Source organism: Nyctereutes procyonoides, unplaced genomic scaffold, assembly GCF_905146905.1.
Source record: "Nyctereutes procyonoides isolate TBG_1078 unplaced genomic scaffold, NYPRO_anot_genome, whole genome shotgun sequence".
Taxonomy (NCBI): Eukaryota; Metazoa; Chordata; class Mammalia; order Carnivora; family Canidae; genus Nyctereutes; species Nyctereutes procyonoides.
Genome location: NW_026575046.1, coordinates 3603041 through 3628230, shown reverse-complemented (window position 1 = coordinate 3628230; position 25190 = coordinate 3603041). Strand labels below are relative to the sequence as shown.

At 35.4% G+C, this 25190-nt stretch overlaps 1 protein-coding gene across 4 annotated transcripts in view; it reads left to right on the top strand.

Annotated features, from left to right (window-relative positions):
* CDH18 (cadherin 18) overlaps positions 1 to 25190 on the top strand; it is a 304587-nt gene that overhangs the window by 63637 nt on the left and 215760 nt on the right. For all 4 annotated transcript variants that reach the window (XM_055325457.1, XM_055325456.1, XM_055325460.1 and 1 more), the window contains exon 2: positions 6912 to 7206. In XM_055325457.1, coding sequence (XP_055181432.1) covers positions 6912 to 7206 — 295 coding nt within the window. The remainder of the gene's footprint in view (positions 1 to 6911; positions 7207 to 25190) is intronic.

Here is a 25190-nt window from a genome sequence, read left to right as displayed (position 1 = left end):
TCCTTCACCTCCTGCAACAATGTGTTAAAATGTTATCATTTTAATATGCCTTACCTGACTCCTTTATTAGATTTCTTTGTTACTTTAACAAAACACTGCAACATTAGGGCCTGAAAATAACATAAATTTGGGGTGTCAGGGTGGCACAGTTGGTTAACTGTCTGTCTTCAGCTCAAGTCATGATCCCGGGGTCCTGGGACCAAGCCCCATGTCCAGTCTCCCCGCTCAGCAGGGTGGGGGGTGGTCTGCTTCTCCCTCTACCTCTTTTGCTCCTCGTGTGTGCTCTTTCTCTCTCTCAGATAAATAAATAAAATATTTTTTTTCAAAACCCATACATTTATTTTCCAACACTTTAATAAGAAGTTTAACATAGTTCTCGCTGGGCCAAAATAAAAGTGTGGGCAAGACTTCATTCCTCTGAGAAAGAATCGATCCCTTTGCTTTTCCCAGCTTCTAGAGGCCTCTCTCAGGTCTTGCATGGAGATGCTTACATTTTAGAGCCAGCAGTGAGGTGTTGAATCCTTCTCACAATTCTGTTTCTCTCTCTCTCTCTCTCTCTCTCTCTCTCTCTCTCTCTCGCCCCCTCTCCCAGCTGGGATCATTTCTTCACTTGTAAGGACTCATGTGATCAGAAATGTCCCCTCTAGAGAAACCAAGGTAATTTCCTTGTCTTAAGGACCTTGACCTCAGTCACACGTGTGAAGTCCTTTTTGCCATGGAAAGTAACACATTCACAGGCTTCCAGAGTAAAGACATAGACATGTTGAGGGGCCCGCGTTCCGCCCACCATATTCCCATGTTTAATATCGAGGCCTCTCTACACCTGCCCAGCCACCTCTGATCTTTCTTCTCTTTTACTTTCTTTCTCTCTGCTTTGTGTGAGTCTTACCATTTCCAAAATATTATCTATCAATCATGTGTTCTGCTTACTGTATATTTCTCTCCACTGGAATGAACACAAACTCTTCCAGGGTCGGAATCTCTGCATTAGTGATGTATTTAAAATACTAAGATGATGTGTTTACGTAGTGATGTATTTCAGTACTGTATTGAAGTACTTAACTTTAGTACTGATGTACTGACGTTCCAGGACTGGAACACACTGAATACTCCAAAAGTATTTGTTGGATACGTACTTCTGAAAGTGATTGCCAAATCAAATGATAATCTCACATTTTATTAGATGAATTTTCTAAATGATTGAAGCCATTCACATTTCTATCATCTTCCTTCCCTCTCCCTTCGATATGTAATTACTGCTTTCTTATTTGAACAAAGAGCTAAAATGAACAGTAATGACAGAGTTTTAATGGTGATGAAAACACAACACATGCAAATGTGTGGACAATGGTTTGAGCCAGTATTTTTCCAAAATCGTACTAATGTTAGTACATGCTGAGGGTTTTTTTTTTTTTTTTTTTTTTTTTTTTTAATTTAAAACCAGCTGCCAAGGCTGTCTCTTTCTCAGCTGGACCCTAACTGGCAGGTAACAGAACACAGATGAACTCAGATAGAGAAAAGGTACTCCAACGCCTCAGATGTCTCCAACTTTAATTGATTGGTTAGCTCTTGAGATTTTCCAACAAAAAAATTAATAGGGAAACTCTCCACCAGCGACATGACTCCTGTAGTGCCCAAATATTTAGCACCCCCGGATAGGACTCTCTAAGGTATAGCTCACGGATATGCAATTATGACAACTTCAGACTTCAGAGATATGTTATAGCTTTTTATTTTGTATATTCAAATCTCTAATCTGGGATTCAGAGGGTATAATAAACCTGTACTTCTCCTGTTCCTTTTCTCTCTTCCTCCTCACTCATTTGTTTCCTCCTCTAAGGACACACAGTGAGAAGTTAAATGCTAAAAGCTGAAATTCAACAGGAGACTTTTACATGTTTGCAAAGACCTCTGCTATTTCCAGTTAAACACATACCTTATTTCCTTACACGCACCTAATTTCTTAACATTTTAAACAATTGATGTCAGATTCCTGGTTGAACAAAGTGCCTTATCACTACAATTTTTAATGTAACTTTTTACATATTAATGGATGCATAATTGAAACCAATGTTTATTTATTGTACAAGACCGATATGGTACCAAGAGACTATGATGATTTGATATGGTTTTTTCTTCTTTACATCAATTACTTATTGACAGTTCAGTTGAGTATTGTTTCATCAGCTTATGGTTAAAAATATAACACATTCCGTAAAAAAAATATAAGACATTCTAGAATCAAGGATGCATAATAAATTTTAACAACATGTATTTCCTATGATCCTCACATTGCATCACTTGTATTTAATGTGTTGGGAAAATAACAGTAGTGGAATTGCTATCAAATATTTCTGACTTTATTCCTGAATTCCACCAGAATTTGTAAATACTTGTTTCCTACTCATAAAAAACATACATAAAACATGTAGCTTAAAATATTACAATTTTAAGTCAGTGGCCTATCTTTTTAACATAGCTTGAAGTCCTCACTAAAAGCAACTTTTGAAATTAATTGCTCTGCCACCATCTTCTTAACCTTTTAAAGTTATTCTTCCCGAAGGGATAGAATATTTTCTTAGCGAGGAACTCTGCTTTGGAGTGAAAGCTATAAATTTTTAGGTCCTGATCCTAATGGGGTCTGGGGTGAATAAATAGTTTTCTAGGAGGAACTCATGTGAGTCGCATGAGCTTTCTAAGTGCCATAGGTTACTACTTAACACTAAGAAGGGGACAATTTATTAAAGTAATGCCAGAGGAGTGGTCATTTTGCTTTACTTGGGTGATTATATTTTCTTCCTTCATTCTCCTCCCCATTTCTGATCTCTAAAGAGCAGTTAATTAGCCCTACTTTGTCACGTGATCACAAGCATCATCTCTTCTTGCTTTAGGACAATATAACATCTGTCCTTCAGCACAAAAATATCACTTACTTTGCAAAATCTCAGGACTCCAGAAGTATATTCCCACCACCGTGTAGAACCTGACGCTGTTCTCTCTGTGGTATTTCCAAGCTGTCTACTAAAAGGAGCTCATATATATGACTCAAATCAACTTTGTCTTCTAAATATTTTCACATATATCAGTGTAAAATACAATGAAAATCCCTCGTAAATAGTCTAATAGCTAGCTCGACTCACAACATCCTATTTCACTGTTGCTAAATCAGCACCATGTATATGTCCAGAGTATTTCCCACCATATGTACTCTACTCCCAGTTCTTTTGATGGATGTCTCACTGCTGCCTACGCCCAGAGATAGCACATTTTTATCCTGGTTATCTATATTTCCTGATTATCTGTATCAAAGAGCTGTATCTCCATACCTTAAAATTTTTAACTCTACTACTACCATCATTGCTCACCCATTTCATTCATTCATTCACCCATTCGTTATTTCTTCCTTTAAAAAAACCTAATATACAACATATACAACATGTGCTCTTCCAGGATCTTGAAACTCACTTATTAAGCAAAAGAAGTACAGCTGGTGTTTCTCTCAGGCTCCATCTCTGTTGTAAAGTATGTATTCCAAAGTGAACTGAATATTTGGAAATGGGTAGATGGTGGACAAGAGCTAAGCCTGAGAGTAGACCACTTTGTTGTTTCACAGATGGTTATCATCATAATCCTAGAAGTTATTGATTTGACTACATGCTACTGTAATAGTTTCCTATCAGTGTTAACACATAAACTAATCATTCCAAGATTCAACTAGGCCAGCTGAGAGATTTTTAAAAAGCCATTAATGAAATGATTATTGACATTGTATTGAAACACTCAAGCTAAGCATTATCAACACCTTATATAATTCAAATACATGTTTATAACATTTTATTATAAATTTTACTATATTGTCCAATAATATAAATACTGCTGAATTACAAATCACTGATTTTGTTGCACATCTATTTTCAAATTAGACATAAGTTCTGAAATATTTAGGCTTAGTTGTTTATTAATTACAAACACTTTATGAATGTGGAACCAGATTCAAGTCTTAAAATCTAGGGCAGCTCAGGTGGCTCAGTGGTTTAGCACCGCCTTCAGCCCAGGGTGTGATCCTGGAGACCTGGGATTGAGTCCCGCTTCGGGCTCCCTGCATGGAGCCTGCTTCTCCATCTGCCTGTGTCTCTGCCTCTTTCTCTCTCTGTGTGTCTCTCATGAATAAAAAATAAAAAAAAAATAAAAATAAAAACCTTAAAATCTAAAGCCATATATTACTCACATTTTTTTTTCCTTTTATTTGAAGTGACTACCATTCTATATAAAGCATAGAGGGTGTTTTTTAAAAAAATATTTCATTAAAAAATATTTTATTCATTTGTTCATGAGAGACACACAGAAAGAGGCAGAGACATAGGCAGAGGGAGAAGCAGGTTCCCTGTGGGGAGCCCAATGTGGGTCTCAATCCCAGGACCCAGGGTCAGGGCATGAGCCAAAGGCAGATGCTCAACCACTGAGCCATCTGGGCGTCCTGAATGTGTTATATTTTTAATATATGCTTTAGAATGACAACTTTACTATTTCTCTTAGGTACTTCCATTGCTGGTCTACACACATAAGCCCATTCTTTAAATATGATTAACTTTTTAATAATAAAAACCTTAAATTCTACATAAAGTAACATCAAAATGGCCTCATTAAGAACATAGAAGAATATAAAAATATAACTTGAAAATAAAAGTCAATTGTCATCATTGCAATGTCTTTCTGAAATTAGTTGTTAGAAGTGTAGTACATTGCTCCAAAAGGATTTTAAATTAGTTATATAAATTTATAATTTATATATAGCATAACAATAGCTAATAAAACTGTCTCATGGTTTATTTAAAATCAAAAGTGTTTGAGAAAATGTTTTAAAAAACATTTGTTTAATAAATATGTTGTTTTTACACTTCTATGATATTTTGCAGCTGTCTGCTTCATAAATAATAAATCCTTCTTCTAGGTGCTAAAAAGATATGTCAAGAAACACAAAGAAATTACTAAATACATTTCCATCCATGCATACAACTATCTCCACACAACTCATTCTGCATTCTACATTCAGTAGTTAATTTACTAATGAAGTGTGAATCTTTGAACGCTATTTTTTCATATTTTGCTAATGGATTTCTTCCTCCTCTTTATAAAGCTGAAAAAAAAAAGTATTTTTAAGGGATATAATTTGTTGAATCTTGCTAAGTGATTCCTATCAGAATTTGTTCCTGTTTATATCTTATGTGTTTTTGAGAAAGAAATAGGATTATTTTTGATAAACTATTACTTATATTTCAGTTGCCTTCATTTTACCATAGAACAGTCCTTTGTCATAGTTTATTATATTGTTCCATATTTTATCTTTTTTAAATAAGTCTTCTAAGAGTTCAGAGACTTTAAAATAATCCTTGAGAAATTTCTCTTTATTATGGCAAGAAACTTAAAGGCTATAGGAACAAGGTTATATTTTTCAATGTTTCCAGAAATGAGCAAAACGTGAGTAACTGAGGTTTTGTAACCAAAAAGGTTTCATATGAAGTATAACTGTTCACATCTCTTGGGAGAAACAATTCTTCAATTATATGTTTGAGATATAAGAAACTATTGTGTTTGTTTCTAGCAGTGGTACCTATGGAAATATTTAACTAAAATGCTACAAGTTATAATAGATCATGAAATATGAATTATATAAAGTTTAAAAGCATTTCCTGGGGTGCCTGGGTGGTTCATTCGATTAAGCGTTCAACTCTTGATTTCAGCTCAGGTCATGAGATTGAGCCCCATGTTGGTCTCCATGCTGCTTGGGATTCTCTCTGCCTCTGCCCCTCCACCGATGCTCACTCTCTCTCACTCTAAAATAAATCAAATCTAAAAATAAATAAACAAATAAAGTTAAAAAAGCCTTTCCTGATATTTAAATGACAAAAAAGTGGTTTTTAATTATCTTAATATGTATTTTCTTTCTTACTAAATAGTTCTCTACTGAAGCATTACTTTTGTGATATCTATCAAAAGATATTCCATTATTTTTATTTTATTTATTTTATTTTTTTTCATTATTTTTATTTTAATGAGTGATAATTTGTCAGTGTATTTTAATTAATTAAAAAAAGGCCTATGTATTGGTTAAATGAATCACTACTATTTAAATTTCTAGTTAACATTTTCATAATTAAAAAAAATAACAATAAAATAAAAGTGGCTGACTCAGTCAGTAGAGCATGTGACTTCTGATCTCAGGGTCACATGGGTTTAGAGATTATAAAAATAAATAAACAAATAAACTTAGAAAAAAAGAAGATACTCTATTTTAATGTTTTTAATGTTCTATATCTGAACAATTAATCTGGAAAATATTCTTTTTTATTTTTCAAATCATAAAATTCATATGTTTGAAACAATAAGTGTCCCTCTTCTGGAAATCTTTAATAATTTAATAATAATCTTTAATAATTTAATTTATTTTCTGAATCTTCTCCCACCCTGTATATTTTTCTTTTTTTCTAATTCTAAATTTGTAGTAAAGTGGCAAACAATTAATTAAAAATAATTATTATTCCTGGAAGTATTGAAAGCAATAGTGATTTACTGGTAGTTTCTTTTTCCAGCTCTATTTTCTGTAGTTAGTGAAGTTGTTATATAGTAGAATTACATCAAGGGTTATAATTTTTATTTTAATTAGTTTTGTTTATTAATTCCTCTTATGTAAATAATTGAATATTTTAGATCATGATAAAAATAGCCATATCAGTACCAAGTAAAGAAAAATTGCAGAAAAATAAAAGGTTATAGTAACCTTTGGGACACTGTGGAGAGAAGAAAAATTATAATCAAAGTAAGTTAAAAATTATAGATATACAATTTTACGGTAACACAATGTTACATTGGAATGTAATTGCGTGCTAAATTATTTATTTTTTCTTTTGCAGCTGCATTCCAATTCTGACAAAGGCGATGGATCTGTCAAGTACATCCTTACTGGAGAAGGTGCTGGGACTATATTTATCATTGATGATACCACTGGTGATATCCACTCAACGAAAAGCCTAGACAGAGAGCAGAAGACCCACTACGTGCTTCATGCCCAGGCTATTGACAGACGAACAAACAAGCCTCTTGAACCTGAATCCGAGTTCATAATCAAAGTACAAGACATCAATGACAATGCTCCAAAGTTCACAGATGGACCATACATCGTTACTGTTCCTGAAATGTCAGATATGGGTAAGAAAAATCACTCCTTACTTTAACAGTTAATATATTTTTGAGAATCCCAAAAAATCATCTTTGAAGACCAGTTTTTCATTTTGTGTGCGTGTGTAGAAATCTGAAAAAATTTCAGAATATTTTGATGTTTACATGTGGCTTAAAGTATTAGGTCTAGATATTATATATTTATTAAATTAATTTCTGAAATTATAAGTAATGGTTTGGTGTCAAGAAAAAAAAAGTAAACAATCATTAATGGGAAAACACCTGCAATTTTTGCTTGATACAGCTTTTACCATGTAGTTTCTTCATGTATCTTGCTATGAAGATACCAACACATTCAAGGTGATAGTTTGCATAAATAAAAATAGACAATGTAATGTCTGAAATCTTTCGCTACTTGTCTTACTTAAGCTTACAGCTTATGACCAAATAGTAATAGCCTTGAAAATGCAAGTAATCGCTGCAGTATTCAATAAAACTTTTTAGATACACATAAGCATTTACATACTTTATTTTAAAACAGAGAATAATCCTTAAAGTATTTTGGACACTATTTTAAAGGCGTATAAACCAGCATACTGTACTTAAGTGACTCTCCCAAATTCATATATTGACAAAATGGCCAAGAAGAAGTCAACACTATGTTCTCCTGAATGTAGAGCTTATCCTTCATTTGATGGGTCAGGAAATCTGACGATTTCACTCTGATTATCTGAGGCTTTCTCATCACTTACAGATCTCTGTTGTGTAGCTATTTTATTTATTTTATTTTATTTTATTTTATTTTATTTATTTTATTTTATCTCCTATGACAAATTGTCTAAATCATTAAAGTTCAGCCATGATAATTTTTTGACTACCTCTGTAGGACTCTAAGCTGGGATGTAGAACACATTTTTTTGAGTAAAGATTTTATATATTTGAGCTTATGTATGAGTATTCCATATGTAAGCATATATGACTAGTAGTTTGAGCTAAGGTTATTATAGTCACTAATCAAATTTTTATGTATTTGGATATATACATAAGTGGGTTTTTTAAGTTTGATTTTTAAAATGTTTGAGAGATATAACTTGACATACAGCACTGTGTAAGTTCAAGAGATATGGCATGATACCTTGACATACACATACCGTGAAATGACTACCACAGTAAATGTAGTTCATGTCCTTCATATCATATCCATATGGGTTTTTAAGGAAAGACTGTGGTTTCTTCCTTTCCGTGCTCCAGTCCATTTTATTTCTTGTGAGCTAGGCAGATGGCTCCTGAAGCTGTTGGGGAGGCATGTTAGAAAGAGGAGACTCATTCTTCTTGACCGGAATCTCAGAGTAGAAAGCAGTTCCATGAGAGAACACAGGGCTCAGCCCCAGAGAGCCTGTGAAGAGGCCCAGAGGTCACTCAGGCTCATTGGTCTCTAAGGAAAATCGGAGGGAAACTGAAGGCCCAACACCATAAAGCCTGGCAGGTGAGAGTTTGTGTAGCATCTCTAGGACAGACTTCCTTCTCTCGCCTTGTCCAGGAACTGACACCCCATTTGCCAATCCCTCTATCTCACAGAAGTGAAGAGCTCTGTGACTCCATCATTGGTGAGAAAGCCATTGGTAAGGATGCCTCCAGAGGCCTCATGAGAGCCCCAACGAGCACCCGTGAAACCACCATAAGCAGGGGGCAAAGCACCAGAGAAGCACAGGCAAAGTCGTCGTCCCCAAGAAAGTGGACTGAACAGTAGATCACAAAGCACTGGGGTTGTCAGGATGCTACAAGAGATTTCTGTGGCTCAGAGCCCGTGCTTGCTCCAACGAGTAAACAACAAAATATCAGTAGATGATTGGCACATGGATGGTCATTGATAAGATCCAAATTATTGCCCTGGAAGCTGAGAACATATGGGACTGGAAGAAGTAGCTCAAAATCAGAGAGGAAGACAATCCCCAAAATGTGGGAATTGTGGTACAAGATGAGACTTAGACGATATGTTCATTAGACCTATTGTGTGAATGACATATGTTCCCACATAGCCAAAAAAGAGTAGATGAAGGAAAGAACAGTGTTTTTTTTTTTTTTTTTCCCTTGAGGTAAAGAACATACTGAAATTATGAGTTTAATAGTCTTTGACGGAGGGTTAAAATAAGAGTCAAACCTAGGTAAATCCTGGCAAAGTACTTACAGCATAAAAGAGAAAATTTTATAAACTTTCAGATATATTTTAATTATCTACTAATATATATATATGTATATATACATGCATATATATATAATATGTAACATATATAATATATATAAATAGATATAATATTTATATTATGTTTATCACTTGAAATACCGGATTCTGGTTGACTGTTAAATATACAACCTATGGAGAAAAAAAAAAATACTCGAGCCCTAAATCCTTTGTTCATCAAAATATGATTCATCTATCAAGGTAAAAAATAAATGTTTGAAAAAAAAAAAAAAGGAAAGAAATGTTTGGAGAAGGATCCAGAAAGTAGATTGTCACCTTATCTAGAAATATATTTGAGAAAATAGTTGAAATCAAAAGTTATTGAAATGAATCCAAACAGAGATCCTCAAAGTCAAGGAAAATGACAGGGAGAGGAAAAAAAAATATTAGAAATGTACCCTGAAATATTTGTGTGTGTCTGTGTGTGTGTGTGTGTGTGTGTGTGTGTATACAGTTGAGTCTAAGTGGGTACATTGGGGGATGCTGAAAGATACTATACAATCTAAGAATCATGAACCTTAAAACAATCATTGTGGCATAGGCTGTAGTTTTAGGACTTAGGAAAAAGTCACAACATTTCAAAGTCCTCATCCAGGTCTTGAGAGGAGGGTGAGAATGGGAAATAGTTACTATTCTTAATTTCTTTTACTGAGCTGAGTACGGCTGAGGTGAAATATTTAACATCTGAAAGAAAGAGAGGAAAAAGAACAAAACAGTAGGTTTTAAGTCACTGTATTACTGTGCCTCTAGGCCTGATTTCATCGAGGGAAAGAGAGAACTCACTGAGGGGAAAAAAATAGATGAAAAAGCATCATCGTGGCATCTAATGTGCTTTTTAGTCTGAACGTATAGAAAGTGGAAACTAATGGAGGGAAGAATTCACTTGGCATGCATGCTTTGGCGGGGGGGGGGGGGGCGGTGAGATTTTGCACTGATTCTGAAGTTAGGATTTAAGAGCTAGCAGGGAGGTAGAGGAGGGACCAGCGGCCAGTGGCAGGTGGCAGGGGTCAGCCCGCCGTCTGGTTCTGTAAATGACGTTGAACTGCAACACAGCCACCCCCGTGCCTTTAGGTATTGCCTGTGGTAATTTGGGCAGGACGGTGGCTGGATTGAGAAGATGCAAGGGAGCTGGTTTGATTCCCAAAGCCTAGAGTGTTTCCTGTGTTGCCTTTTACAGAACAAAGCTTGCCGGCCTCCGTTGTGAGGGCTTGCAGGGGGTGACACTGTAGGCAGGGGGATAATTAGAGGACAGCATTGGGGTTCTCCTAGGCAAGGCATCTGCTGCTCTCTAGGCAGTTGGTGCTCTGCTGACCTGCTGGATAGACCATGTACAGGGAAATCTGCTATTTGTTAGAAGCCACTGGGATGGGCTTCTCCCCTTGAGGTGAATACAGTTAGTGACACAACCAACACCCGGCCCGCCTTTTGGTGTTACCACAACTCAGTTTTGCTCAGGGCCCCATGATGCAGAATCAGATAGTCACCTCCCACATTTCCTTTTTCATCTAGGAGTGACTGTGTGACCCAACTCTAGCTGATAGGACGGGATGTAAGTGGAGGCCGGTGGGGTGGGGTGGGGCCTCCAGAAAAGAGAGAAGTTTCCCGAGAGGAGCTAGCTGGACACCTATTTCACCCACGGCCCATAATGCAGACGTGGTGTGGAAATGCAGCAACTGCTTGCTCCATCAGAGGGAAGCCTCCTGCTAAGTGAGATGGGGCAGGAAGTTAGGAGGGTCTAGAAAGAATGATTCTGTGGCAGAATGGATGCTCCAGCAGAGGCCTGCCAATCCCCAAGCCATTCTTAACCACATAAAACCCGTTTCCATTTAAACTCTTTTGTTGGATCTCGAATACATGCCACTATGTTGACTCTGAGTTGGGTACTTGGACGACTTCTAGATGTAACAAGGACCTCAAAAGCAAAGAACTAAAACCGATACTGAATCCAGAAGAATCGTGAGAATGGTTTCAGCATCAGATAAGACTCGAGGTTGTCATCGTTGATGAAGCGCGCTGATTAGGGAACGACGCAGGAAATCATCCCCTTCTTTCCCTTTCTGGGTAGTTGTGGTGCTAGATGATGTTTACCATGGCAGCAATCTTCCTGGTTGCCTGTGTTGCAGCCAACAGTTGATTTCAGATATTTAAATCTTGCCTGCCATTGACGGCAGAATTCATTGCATCCGTAGAGTTTTGATGAGCAGGGAAAACGAAATCGGACATTTGAATGTTGACTTTGAGGTCTTCAGAAAATATGACATTGATTACTCCAAAACAACCAGGTAATTTTACCGGGATGTGAGGTTACAAGTTGTCCAAGCGGTAATGATCACTGGAACAGCATTAACAGCATCGAGGGATGTTTATTGAGCGCTTACTGTGTGCCAGGATTGCATGCCATTGGTCATAATTTTGTGCCCATACCCTCAAAAGGGCAACATTATGGTTACCCTGGTTTTGCAGAAGATAAAACTGATACATAAAATTAAATAATTTGCCAAAGACTACATGGTGCGTAAGAAGTGCAACTGGGAAAGATTTCTAAGCCAGACAGAGATTCAGCTTTTGAGTTCCCGATATTTTAATATGGTTAAAAATGTAAAATCTGGATCAAGCTATTGGTGAAGTAATTATGACCAAAATAGTACATGTTCCAGAACCCATACGGTTTTTTGAGCCAGAAGTGGGGATTTCCTTCTTAACATGTGAAGCTAATTCAGTGCTATTATAATGTTCCTTTTGGTTTTAAAGGATTGGATTTGGGGATGACTGCATACCACGAAAAGGAAAATGAATCCTAAATCGCCATAGAGTAAGGGAACAGACGTTTATTTAAACTAGAAATCTAGGGATCCCTGGGTGGCGCAGCGGTTTAGCGCCTGCCTTTGGCCCAGGGCGCGATCCTGGAGGCCCAGGATCGAATCCCACATCGGGCTCCCGGTGCATGGAGCCTGTTTCTCCCTCTGCCTGTGTCTCTGCCTCTCTCTCTCTCTCTCTCTCTCTCTCTCTCTCTCTCTCTCTGTGACTATCATAAATAAATAAAAATTAAAAAAAAATACTAGAAATCTAATCTCTAGGGAATCCTACAAGGAAACACTTTGGAAACAAAGATATTTTTTAATAACTCCAGAATGTGTATATTGGATATAGTGTAGATAAAGACAATGGAGAGTTTCCAGATTTTTGTGCCAAAAACTAGGATAATTATTGTGATGCACATAGTGTGGGCAGTGAAATGAATGGACGTATCAAGGAATGGGCAGTAGCCTCACTCACTAAGCTGAGGAGTGGGACTCAGGTGGAGGACCAGGGTCCTCATGATGCTGAGACAATTGGAGAGTGTGGTTTTCCCCGAACTGAAGGACAGAGGAAATAGTAAATGAATCTGTGACCAAACTATAAAATCTAAAACTTTGAATCTACTAATGAAACTACAACCACTAAGAAACAAAACAAGTATATGAAGGACTTTTCAATGTGAGATAAAAGACACAATAGGCCACCACCTATAAGACACGAATTTGAATGAATAAACATTTGAAAATACAGATGTCAAATCATAAGGTTAGGCCTAATGAGACGAAAGATGAACTGAAATACTGGTAAGCATGCCTGGCTGTCCAGGGGACTATTTTTTTTTTTTTTTTTATTTCATAAGGGGATTTTTTTAATACCAAAAATACGTTACAATCAAATAAAAAAATGGGAAAATTGCATTAGCATGGGATTCACAGGAAATAAAAAAAAGAACCATGTTAATTCTCCAAAGTAAAACCTCAAATTTCACTAATAAATTAACAAACCATTAAGGAGAAGGTGAAACCATTGTTCGTCTGCCAAGGTGTTCAAGTTTGATGATTCACAAAGTTGTTCCTGTGCAGAGACATTAGCAGAAAGGTGAATTCCCACAGGCTTTCTTTTCTTTTTTCTTTTCTTTTCTTTTCTTTTCTTTTCTTTTCTTTTCTTTTCTTTTCTTTTCTTTTTTCTTTTCTTTTCTTTTCTTTTTTTCTTTTCTTTTTTCTTTCTTTCTTTTCTTTTCTTTCTTTTCCTTTTCTTTTTCTTTTTCTTTCATTTCTTCTCTTTTTCTTCTTTTCTTTTCTCTCCTTTTTTGTTTTTATTTTTGGATAGCAATTGAACAGTATTTTAAATTGAGAACATATCCTTTGGTGGGACAATCTGTATTACAGAGAACTATCCTATAGGTGCGTTCACATGGTTACACAAAGACACATGTGAGAGGATGCCCGCTGCAGTATTACTCATCACAGCAAAACATGGGAGCACACTTAGAGTCTGCTAATAAGGAAGTTTTCAGGTAAATGACTCTTCAAAAACATGCAGATTCCCTATGTAGCCCTCAGATGAATGAATTTGTATGTATACACTGACCGAGCATGATCTATATTGATTCAGTGAAGAAAAAATTTTCACAAATGTATGTGGAATAGTCTACAGTTTATTTTAGAAAGTAAAGGTGTGTTGTACAGTGGATGTGCCCATTGGATGTATCTGAAAGGAGTATATATACTGGGGAAGGTGATCACTTCTAAAAATGGCTTGTGGCTTTATCTGCTATCAGAGGAATGCATTTTTCTTTATCAAAAAATATATATATTATTTATGAAGTGATAATAAAGAGTGAAATGTAGACTTGTGATAAAAACATTTTAAATAACAGTAATGCTTAAAGGTATATAGCTTTCTAATCATAGTAATGGCTAATAGTGCAGGTGGGTGACAAAATTTTTCTCACCATATGGTGCCTGATAAATTCATTGCTTTCATCATATACTCATTAATTCCACTTTGAATTACCCAGCTATTAAAAAAAAAAATCCAGGTAGCCCAGGTGGCTCAGCAGTTTGTACCTGCCTTCGGCCCAGGGCATGACCCTGGAGACCCAGAATCAAGTCCCAAGTCAGGCTCCCTGCATGGAGCCTGCCTCTCCCTCTGCCTGTGTCTCGGCCTCTCTCTCTGTGTGTGTCTCTCATGAATAAATGAATGAAATCTAAAATTAAATTAAACTAAATTAAATTAAAATAAAATCTCCCTTTTTGAATCTCTTTAATTCTTTGTGGAAAATCTCCCTTTTTGAATCTTTTTAATTCTTTGTGGAAAGAAAGAGAGCAACAGAGGCAAGGCAGTTTATGTGCTGAGAACTAATAATGGCTAGTAATAAAACAAGAAAAAAGAAAAAAGAAAAGAAAGAGAAAGAAAATAGAAAGAAAGAAAGAAAGAAAGAGAAAGAAAGAAGAAAGAAAGAAAAAGAAAGAAAGAAAGAAAGAAAGAAAGAAAGAAAGAAAGAAAGAAAGAAAGAAGAAAGAAAGAAAAAACAAGATCCCTAAATTTGAACAGGCTGTGAACATAGAAACAGAAAATTTCAATAGAGTGTTTGATAAGCGGGTGTAACGGCAACATAAGGATGGACAGTGATCCTAGTTGCAGACTGGGAGACGTTGTCAGTTAACCTCCTGTAGCGTTAGACAAGGGTTGTGTGTAGACTACACAGTGATGAAAAATAATTTTGCCTTCCCTGGGGGTTTATGGTCTACTAAGGTGTGTGTGCGTGTGCATGTGTGTTGTTAAGGGGGGAAAGAAACAGGATTGTCATGCAAATGATGCACTCCCTTCCCCTTGAGCAGAGCCTGCTATGGGAACCCAGAGAAGCAGCATGAGAGAGCCCTGGGGGAGGGGGGGAGTGTCTATCAGGCCATGGGTCCCTGGGTCCCTGCAGTGCTAGGTCATAGCCCCGGAGCCCCCCACATAATTGCCCTGTGCTCTAGTACCTATGAGAAAAGCAAAAGGTGCTTGCGTGTTTCTTGTTAGTGGAAAATAATCAGCAGAGTCTGTGGTGTCCTGGGTGGTTTAACAAAGATGCAACATGAGCTGGAGTGTTTGGCCATGCTTTACTCTAAGGTTTTTCTTTACCTCTTAGGTTTACGTCCTATAGTTTGAACCGTCATCCAGGGAATCCTACCCCTCCACATCAGGTTCCCAACTGTGCTCATGGTCCTGTTGGACTCGGTGGGTCTTTGCTGTGGAGGACTGTCCTGTGCCTGGCGGGGTGTCCAGCAGCACCCCTGGTCTCACACACTAGGTGTTGGTGGCATCTCTTCCACCACCACCATGCGACAGCGTCTTCAGATAGTGCCAGATGCTCACTGCGGGGAGACTATTTTTTTAAGTCATTCCCAAATGGAAACATGAGTTGGAGAATATGATTTTGGTTAAATTTATAGTCCCTTCCAAAGGGAATCTTGTAGTGTTAAAATACTCATATGTTTCATGACTCAAGATGACTCTCCTCTGCCCGGGTCAGCAATTTTCATGGTTAAAAGTCATTGCCATATTCAAATGCCTATTATGAAAACTGTGAGGTATACCAGGGATGAAAGTTAGGTTATTTGTGCTCACAGGACAAAGAGGAACAGCATGGCTACTTGATAGTCACTATGGCTCTCATTTTTAAAAGAAAATCTGCTTGTCGTTATAGAGTTGTTAATTTAGAAAAGGACCTTTGGGGTTATGACGAATGCCTTGTAAGCTACTGGCTGTCATAGTCGTTTTTTTTTTTTTTTTTTACTTATTAAAAATTTGATCAAATAAAAAGAACCTGTGTGGACAGAAACACGTGATAATATTATGGACTGATGAGGACTGTGGAGACACTTGTACACATTTTATCATGAATATTTAACATTTTTTTCTTTTTTTCCTCCAGTACATTGCAGTACATTATCATGCCATCTTTTTTATTTTACCACCTCCTAGAAATTATTCTATGCAGTAATTGTCTTCTTTGTCCTTTAAACAACTTTAAAGAAATGCTTCTTTAAATATTATTTTATGTAACTTTATTAAAAGTCTAAGTTTTTCAGAGCTGAATTTTAAGAATATGAAATAAAAAGTTGATAATACTGATTATCATGGCACAAAGAGGAAAATAACTATGAGATTAAATTATACCTGCTTTTCAAGTCAGTGGTCTAGTGCATGTGTGGCATTTAAGAAATGAAAATAGGATAAGTAGAAATGTACTTGTAAACAACATTGCCATTCTCAGAAAGGACATTATAAATGTCTTAAGACATTTAGTGATACTAGAATGTCACATTGTTATAAAAAGCTGGTAAAAGTGTTTTTAGCATATATATTGAGAGATCTCTTTAAAAACAACTAGGACAATAATTTTAAAATAATTGAAAACAATAATTTTGTCTCTTCTATTGTTTTATAGAAATATACCCGAATGTTTACAATTATAGTCTCCTTTTACCTACAATCACCTAGAATCGGTAGTTTTTAGTATGTTTTACTTTAATTGCTTTACTGTCACTGTAAATTTTCAAAAATAATTACCTTATATCCAACAATTGTTTTGAGACTAACTCTACTAGATCACAATGCAATTTGCCTGAAAGTAAATTTCACGTCTTTTTTTCCCCCACAACAACATATATATAAAGGAATTTTATAAATCTCTACTTCTCTTCTGTATATTAATAAAAGACACCTAGAAGTAAAAGTCATTTAATAATATTTAAGATATTATAACAGACTATAGAAATAATGAATTTCAATTTACAGGAGAGAGGACTAATACTACATTTTATTAAGATTCTAAGTATGTAACTTATGAACTTAAAGTTCAGAGGAGCACTGATTCTTAGTTTGACATAAAAAGAAAAGATATAAAGAAAAAGAAGAGAAAAAAGTTTTACTATGTGATCCTTAATAGCCACGAGGTGCCTTGTCCTTGGAGATGTATTAAAACATCCTAGTCTTTTTCGTGTCTTTGTTCTTCTCCAATCTCTAACTCCCAGCCCTATTTACACTTGCAGCTGTGTTCTTTGTTGCAGAGCAACAAGAAGAGACACCAGCTGTGCTTACTTTATTGCACTGCTTGTTGGGGGACTGATTTAGTTCTGGGCAAACATCTTGGGAGCGTCACCCTGGATATCTTCCAGTATTCTAGTAGCCATTTTAGAACCATTACCCTCGGGGTGTAACTTCAAGAATTAGATAATTTCAATCAAATGAGGCAGACTCTGCTTTTCTCCATGGTAAATTAAAAGTGCATGTGAGGAGTCACATTGGACAAGTAATGAAGTGAGAACTGAACACAAATTTCTGAGTTTCATAACTTTTTTCTTCTCATAAGTTTCCCCTTGTGTTGGTTAGCTAGTGTTTTGTAACAAATCAACCCACTGCTTAGTGGCTCAAAACAGCATCCATTTTACAGTGAACTACAAGAGAGATTAGGTCAAGAAAACAATCTTATTAATCATATCATCAAAAAGAATAAAATACTAAAGAATGCATTCAAAGAGGTGGGAGAAAATACACGGAAGAGGATATAAATAAATGGAAAGGTATTCCATGTTCATGGATTAGAAGAATTAATATTACTTAAATGCCCATTCTATCTAAAGTGATCTACAGGGTCAGTGTCATCTCTAGCAAAATGTCAGTGGCAGTTTTTGTGGAAAGAGAATAAATGATATTAATATTTTTTATTGAATCTTTAAAGACTCCTCATAGCCACAGCAATTTTGGGGAAAAAAGAACAAAGTTGAAGGCATCACACTTCCTGATTCCAAACGATATTACAAAGTGATAGTAATCAAAACAGTATAGTATTGGTAAAAAAGCACGCCTTGATCAGTGGAATAGAAAGAGAGCCCAGAATTGCTCATGGTCAACTGTTGACAAAGGAACCACAGTGTACAATGGAGAAAGGATATTCTCTTCAATAAATGGTCTTGGGAAAACTGGACGGCCACATGAAAAAGAATGGAAACTGAACAATTGTATTTTTTTTAGTTTATTTATGATAGTCACAGAGAGAGAGAGAGAGGCAGAGACACTGGCAGAGGGAGAAGTAGGCTCCATGTACCGGGAGCCCGACATGGGATTTGATCCCGGGTCTTGAGGATCGTGCCCCGGGCCAAAGGCAGGCGCTAAACCGCTGTGCCACCCAGGGATCCCGACAATTGTATTATACCATAAACAAGAATCTATTCAAATGGATAGAAAACCTAAAATTATAAAGTTCCTGAAGAAAAGATGAGACTAAGTTCCTTGACATTGGTCTTTGTCATGATATTTTGGAGTTAACGCCAAAGGCAAAAGCAACTAGAACAACAATTAAGCACCTGTGACCACATCCAACTAAAAAGCTTGTGCACAGCAAAGGAAACATTGATAAAATGAAATGGCAACCTATGAGATGGAAGAAAATATTTCATATGGACTCTTAGAGCAGCAATTCAGTATAAAAGTGCAAATTTCAAGGGTTTTTGAAAAGATCTGGGAGTTTTACTTTTGTTGTGTTTATCGTAATCACATCGCTTGAAACTATATTCTGTCAATATTTATTGAATAATTATATATGACCCTTTTCACCTGTACTTTGATTGGAGGAAATAGATTTTTTTGGAGAAAGATTTTGAAGAAACATTACCTCTTAATTTTTTGAATATTACTGATTCTTATACCTGGTAAAAAATTATTATTGCTTCATTGAATAATGATTAATTTTTTTTCCACATATGATTAAATTTCTTGTAAATGCAAGAAAGGCCACAAAAACCAACAGAGTTTCTCATTTTTATTCAAGGACAGATATGATTTACCAGATTACATTTTATGCTCCTGGGAATCCCTTAGTTTCTCCATTTACTCTTTATAAAAGTAGACTAGACCTGGATTTCCCATAAGAAAACTGATCAATTTATATTGAAAAAATACTTCACTGGAACAAATTTTTTCAACATAAGGTCAACTTAATTCACAAAAATTAAATTTGTACAGCATGTTTTAAAAAATATATTCAAAGAATGCTTTTCATGTGTATACCCCTCAGTGAAGAAAACTGGAATGCACAGCAAATGAATCAGAGATTTGGCTGTTCTACATGCGTGTTGTGTATATGTAATTGTAAAAAAAATTAATAGGTGAAATTTTCATAGTGGCCAGTGGAACATTTTGTTATATAAATTGACCTTGGAGTTTAATATGTCTCTTGGTGGGCATAATGTTTTTGTTCTTAATATATACAACTTGAATTTCTTTTTTTTTATTTTTTATTTTTTATTTTTTATTATTTTTTTTTACAACTTGAATTTCTTACTAAAAGTAATCTTAAAACATCCTGGGCTTATTGTTTTATCACTTATCACCTTGCATTTATACATGACTTTGAACTTTTTTTTTAAAATTTTATTTATTTATTCATGAAAGACAGACAGAGAGAGAGGCAGAGACACAGGCAGAGGGAGAAGCAGGCTCCATGCAGGGAGCCCAACACGGGACTTGATCCTGGGACCCCGGGATCATGCCCTGAGCCAAAAGCACACACTCAAGCTCTGAGCCACCCAGGCGCCACCATGATTTTGAACTTATATTTTCCTGGTCTGTTGGTTTTTAAATATTTTTCTTCTTTAATTTCTTTGTCATAAAAAAATGCCACAAGTATAATAAGCAATAAATAAACTGTACATAAAATAGAGATAAACTATATATACTTTTTATAAATATTATTCCATGTGGTATTTTCCTATAGTGCTATCATCTAAATTCATTCGTATAATTATTTTCCAATTAAAATCATTCTTATTTTTCGCAAAAGTTCACTAGCATTTTATATAAATTCACGCTAATAATGTCCAATTTTGTTGCTGTTTCTTTCTTTCTTTCCTTCTTACTGGAGGAATAGCCCAAACCAAAAATCTCATAGTAAACACTTGCCATTACTGAATTATCACTGATATTATTAATATATGTATGATATTGCCCTTGTATTTTAACAAAAGCACATAGGTTGAAATTATTGTAAAGTTTGAGAAATTGAAAAAAATATATATATTTGCATTTGAAATCCTATATTAGGGCATATACTGTGAAGTTTCATTCTCAAAACTCAGGCATGCAATAAATTCAACCTTGCTTTTTAATTGAACTTGACTCCTAATTCTATTATGCATTTTAGATTTCTTTTTTGAGATACCATTTTGGATAATTTTCTTCATTTTCTAGGATCCTTATACAGAGCAAAGGAACAGTAACCCAGTATAGTGCAAAAGCATAGAAATTGGATGTGAAATGAAAGCTCAGTGTCCAGATATAAAGAGAAGGCTCAGCATGAGGTATGGTAGGCCCAGCAATCAGGTATAGGATAAAATCCATAGTGGTCAAGTGTAGAGAAAGTCTTAGTGATCAAGAATGAAGTAAAAAAAATGCAATAGGGTTAAACTTAAGGTATGAAGGTGAAGCACTGATGGAGGGAAAGTGATCAGGTAAAGATGGCACAGTGAGGAAGAGGAATGGTTTTGCCATTCTGGATTCCTGCTGTCATCTACCGCAAGTCTTTGTTCCTCCTAATTTTCAGTAACGAGTCCTTGATGGTCATGGACTTTCTGGTTCATTTGCAAATCACCTTAAGATCCATTGAGTTTCTCTTGGCTGAATTTCACTTTCCATCTTAGGAAATGGGAAATATTTTCTTGCTCCCATCCGCTGGTAAGGAGAGAACTCAGAACGTCAGACCCTTCCTGCCTTCACAAGCTAACTGGCCTCTTAAATCTGCCGTAATGCCTCACTGAAGCACCGTGGAATAGTGTAGAAGCCGTCTCCTTCAGAAGAGGTCGCTACTCTGAACGTTTATCACAGTATTGTGTGTATGTAGCAAGAAACAAACAAACGCCCATAAATGCAAGCAAATTTGATGACTTTTGTTTTATTCAACTGTTTGTGATGATTTGTTATACAGCTATAAAAATACAACAAGCTAGAAAAAATGTAAATATGCATTCAAAAGCAATGTGGAATGTCATGTAGCTATTAAAATCATAATGTTTAGTTAGCAGGGAAATATCCATGACATATTATTAGGCACAGAAGAAGCTGCAGTGTTCTGAGTAGTAGGTACATAATTACGTGACTGACTCGGATGAACCAAGATAAAGTTAGGGAAAGACATACGAAACACTATTAAGATTTGCTCTTCTGGAGGGAAATGACAGTGGAGTTATATTTATTTTTCTTCCTTAAGATCATGTTGTACTTCTCTTCTATAAAATGCTCAGTTTGTCATTGTGGCATAACTTAACCTCTTCTTGCTGATATATCTCCCCTTGGCGCGTCAAAGAGGATATTCCAAAAAGAAACCATAAATATTTCAAGAAGGAACCATAACAACAAGATAGAGTAACAAACATGAGTCCGAGATTCTGAAAATTCCTGGAGCATTGAAACATTGAAAATTGAATAGGGGAAAAGAGACAGGCCAAATTTATGACCCGAAGCATTAAAGGTGAAAATTGTTCTACCCATGAAAGTCCTTGTGAATTCAAGGACACAGAAGGACCTGGGGAAGTCACTCAGGCAACTTAATAAATTAAAGATTTTATTCATTTCTTTTATTTATTCACAAGAAAGACTTTTTCAACCTCATCTGTGCATACAAAGAAAATGTGTCTTTATTTTATTGTAAAGACTTTGATGATCTGTTTCCCCCTTAGTATTGACTTACATAGGATTTTTGGAACACTGGACTAAACAGGAACAAGCTTTCAATAAACCAAAATTCCTCATCATAGAGGAGCAACAAATAAAGAGCAAAATAAATTTTTCCAGTGGGCAAATATCACAAAGTCTCCTGATATAAACCAATCCTCTCCTCTTTTGGGGGAAGGACACAAAAATCCTTGACCTGCCTGGCAATTCTCCTGACTCATCCAGCCCCACGTATTTAGATGTAGGATTTCTATTTTACAGGGGTAAGCATCAACTCAATTTTGGTTTACCTTTAAAATTTTTCAGCTTAAAAAAATAAAAATAAAAATAAAAATAAATAAAATAAAAATTTTCAGCTTTGCCGAGTTATAATCGACAAATGGGGGTTTTATATATTTAAGGTGTGCAACTTGATGTTTTGATGTATGTATACACTGCGACGTGATCACCATGCTCAAGCTGATTTACATTCTCAACCCTTTATTTAATGTTTCTTTCCTTCTTCCTCCCTTCTTCTCTCTTGCCCTCTTCCTCTTTCTCCTTTTCTCTCTGGTGACAATGCAAGATCTATGTTGTTAAAAATTTTAAATACACAACATATATAGTACTGTGAGCTACAGTCGCCATGCTGTTTTCTAAATCTACAGAATTTACGCATCTTGCGTAATTGATATTGCATACTGGTTGACCAACGTCTTCCCATTTCCCTCACCTCATAGCCCCTGGAAACTCTCATTCTACTCTTCTGCTTTGAGTTTGAATATTTAGATTTCACACACAAGTAGGATAATATATCTTTCTGTGCCTGGTTTATTTTCCTTAGCATAATGACCTACAGTTTTTTTCTACAGTGTCGCAAATAACAGGATTCCTTCTGCTTTAAGGCTGAATAATCTCCCATATAGATGCCATACAGTTTTCCCCTTCCACATTTTCTTTAGTCATTCATCTATTGATGGACCTTTGGACATTGAGGTTGTTTCTAGATCGTGGCTGTTGTAAATAATGCTGCACTGACATGAGAGTATAGATAAGTCTTTTAGATAGTGATTTCATTTACTTTGGATTTATTTACATACTCAGAAGTGGGATAGCTGAATCATTTGATAGTTTTTTTTTTAATTCATTGAGGAAATTTCCACTATTTTTTTTAATAATGGCTATACCAATTTCCACCAATAGTGTGCAATGCCCTTTTCTGCACAGCCTTGCCAAACTTCTTATTTTTTTATTTTTCTTATAATAGCCATTCTAACAGAGGTGAGGTGATACCTCATTGTGCTTTTCATATCCACTTCCCTGATAATTTGTGACATTGAACACCTTTTCATGTACCTACTAGCCATTTGTAAGTCTTTTGAAAAATATCTATTCAGATCTTTTGCATATTTTTAATCAGATTACTTGATTTTTTTGGTTATTGAATTGTATGAGTTTATTTTATATTTTGGATACTAACTCCTTATCAAATACCTATATTTTGGAAATATTTCCTTTACTTCTACTTCCAATGTTGTGGTTTCACTCTGTTGACTGTTTTCAATGCTCTGCAGAAGCTTTTTGAGCTTGATGCAATTTCATTTGTGTGTGTGTGTGTTTTGGTGTCATATCCCAAAAATCATTGGCAAAACCAATGTCAAGAGGCTTTGTCTATATTTTCTCCTAGGGCTCTCCAGGGTTCTTTATTCTGTTTTACTCTATATATCTGTTTCTATACTGCTTTGATTATTGTGACTTTGTAATATATTATGTAATCAGAAAGTGCGATGCCCCCAGTTTTATACTTTTTGTTCAAGTTTGCTTTAGTTATTCAGGGTCTTTTGTCTTTCCATGTGAATTTAGGGGTTTTGATAGAGATTGCATTGAATTTGTAGATCACTTTGGATAGTATGGACATTTAAAAAATATTAATTCACCTTAATTTTTAAATGCAAAAAAATAGGAATTAAAATAAACAAATTGAGTAACTATCCATTAGAGATAAATAGAGATAATTCAGATAAAGTGAAAATTTTAAATTAAAAATCTAATTTGCTTACACTGGGAAATCTGAGATTTTATTGCAGATAAATAAGATAAGTTGAAATGAAGAGTAATCTTTTCAGGTAGCAACAACAAAAAGATTTCTAAAATCAAAATAAGAGGCTGAAATTAAAACAAATAATAATCCATGGACTGAATGATGTGATGGGCAGAGCAGAAGACTAAACTGATAATCTAGCAAATAAAATCCAGGGACAAAAAAAAAAAAAATCCAGGGACATCTGGCACTGTGTAGCACAAATAAGACAAAGTAGAAAAACATACGCATTATAGTAACAGACATGGCAATCAACTGGACACATTACTGTTTTTTGGGGAAAGAAGATATTGAATAAAATAAAACCTAATTTTCAACTTGAAGAAATATAAATAAGCATGAAGAAGGAAAACTAATTTACTAATTTGAAAACCCACATCTCAAATTTCCTTGGATAAGGAAGAAAGTTTAAAATGTAACATAAATAAGATACACTTTTAAGGGTAAATATGTCTCTATATTAAATTTTCATGAACAAAGATAGAAATGAAAATGGCAAACTATGCAAAAAATTCTACTTAATTACAGCAATAAGATTATCAATCAAATACTAGAGAAAATATATTTTTTTCAGACACGGAAGGATTCTCAGACACAGAAAGACTAGGAAAAATCAGGAACCACCTCTAGTGCCTAAGCAAGAATGAATACACTAGACGTATATGTTATGAACTTTAGCAAGTTACTCAACTATACAGTCTTTCTAGAAAGAAAAATATATTGGACTTAGAAAATGAATAGAAAATTTGCTGTATGCACTAATTATGAAAAATCTTTGATCTTGACACTTGTAATATTCTCATTTTGTGACAAAGCTTAGAAATGTAGACTTTTGCATCTTTTCAAATAAGTCACGTTAACTGGTTTTGCAAATAATTTTTTTCATATAACCACATTGCAGTTATTCTTGATTTTAAAAATAATTTATGGAAATAAATGACGACCGGCCCAATGATAATGAGCAAAGGCTATTTATTCAGAATGTGCTGTAATAAGAGGGCTGACCAGTCATTTGCATCTTGGCAGAGAGTCAAGAGCAGGAGGAGAAATGGAAAAGATTTATAGTGGACAAAAGAGGAAGTTTTGAGTGTGCCATGGTTGGAAGCTGTTGTCATAGGAAAGCTGATGAGCTTCCAGAAGCAGAGCATCCTATGTGATTGGTTAGGAATATGTGCT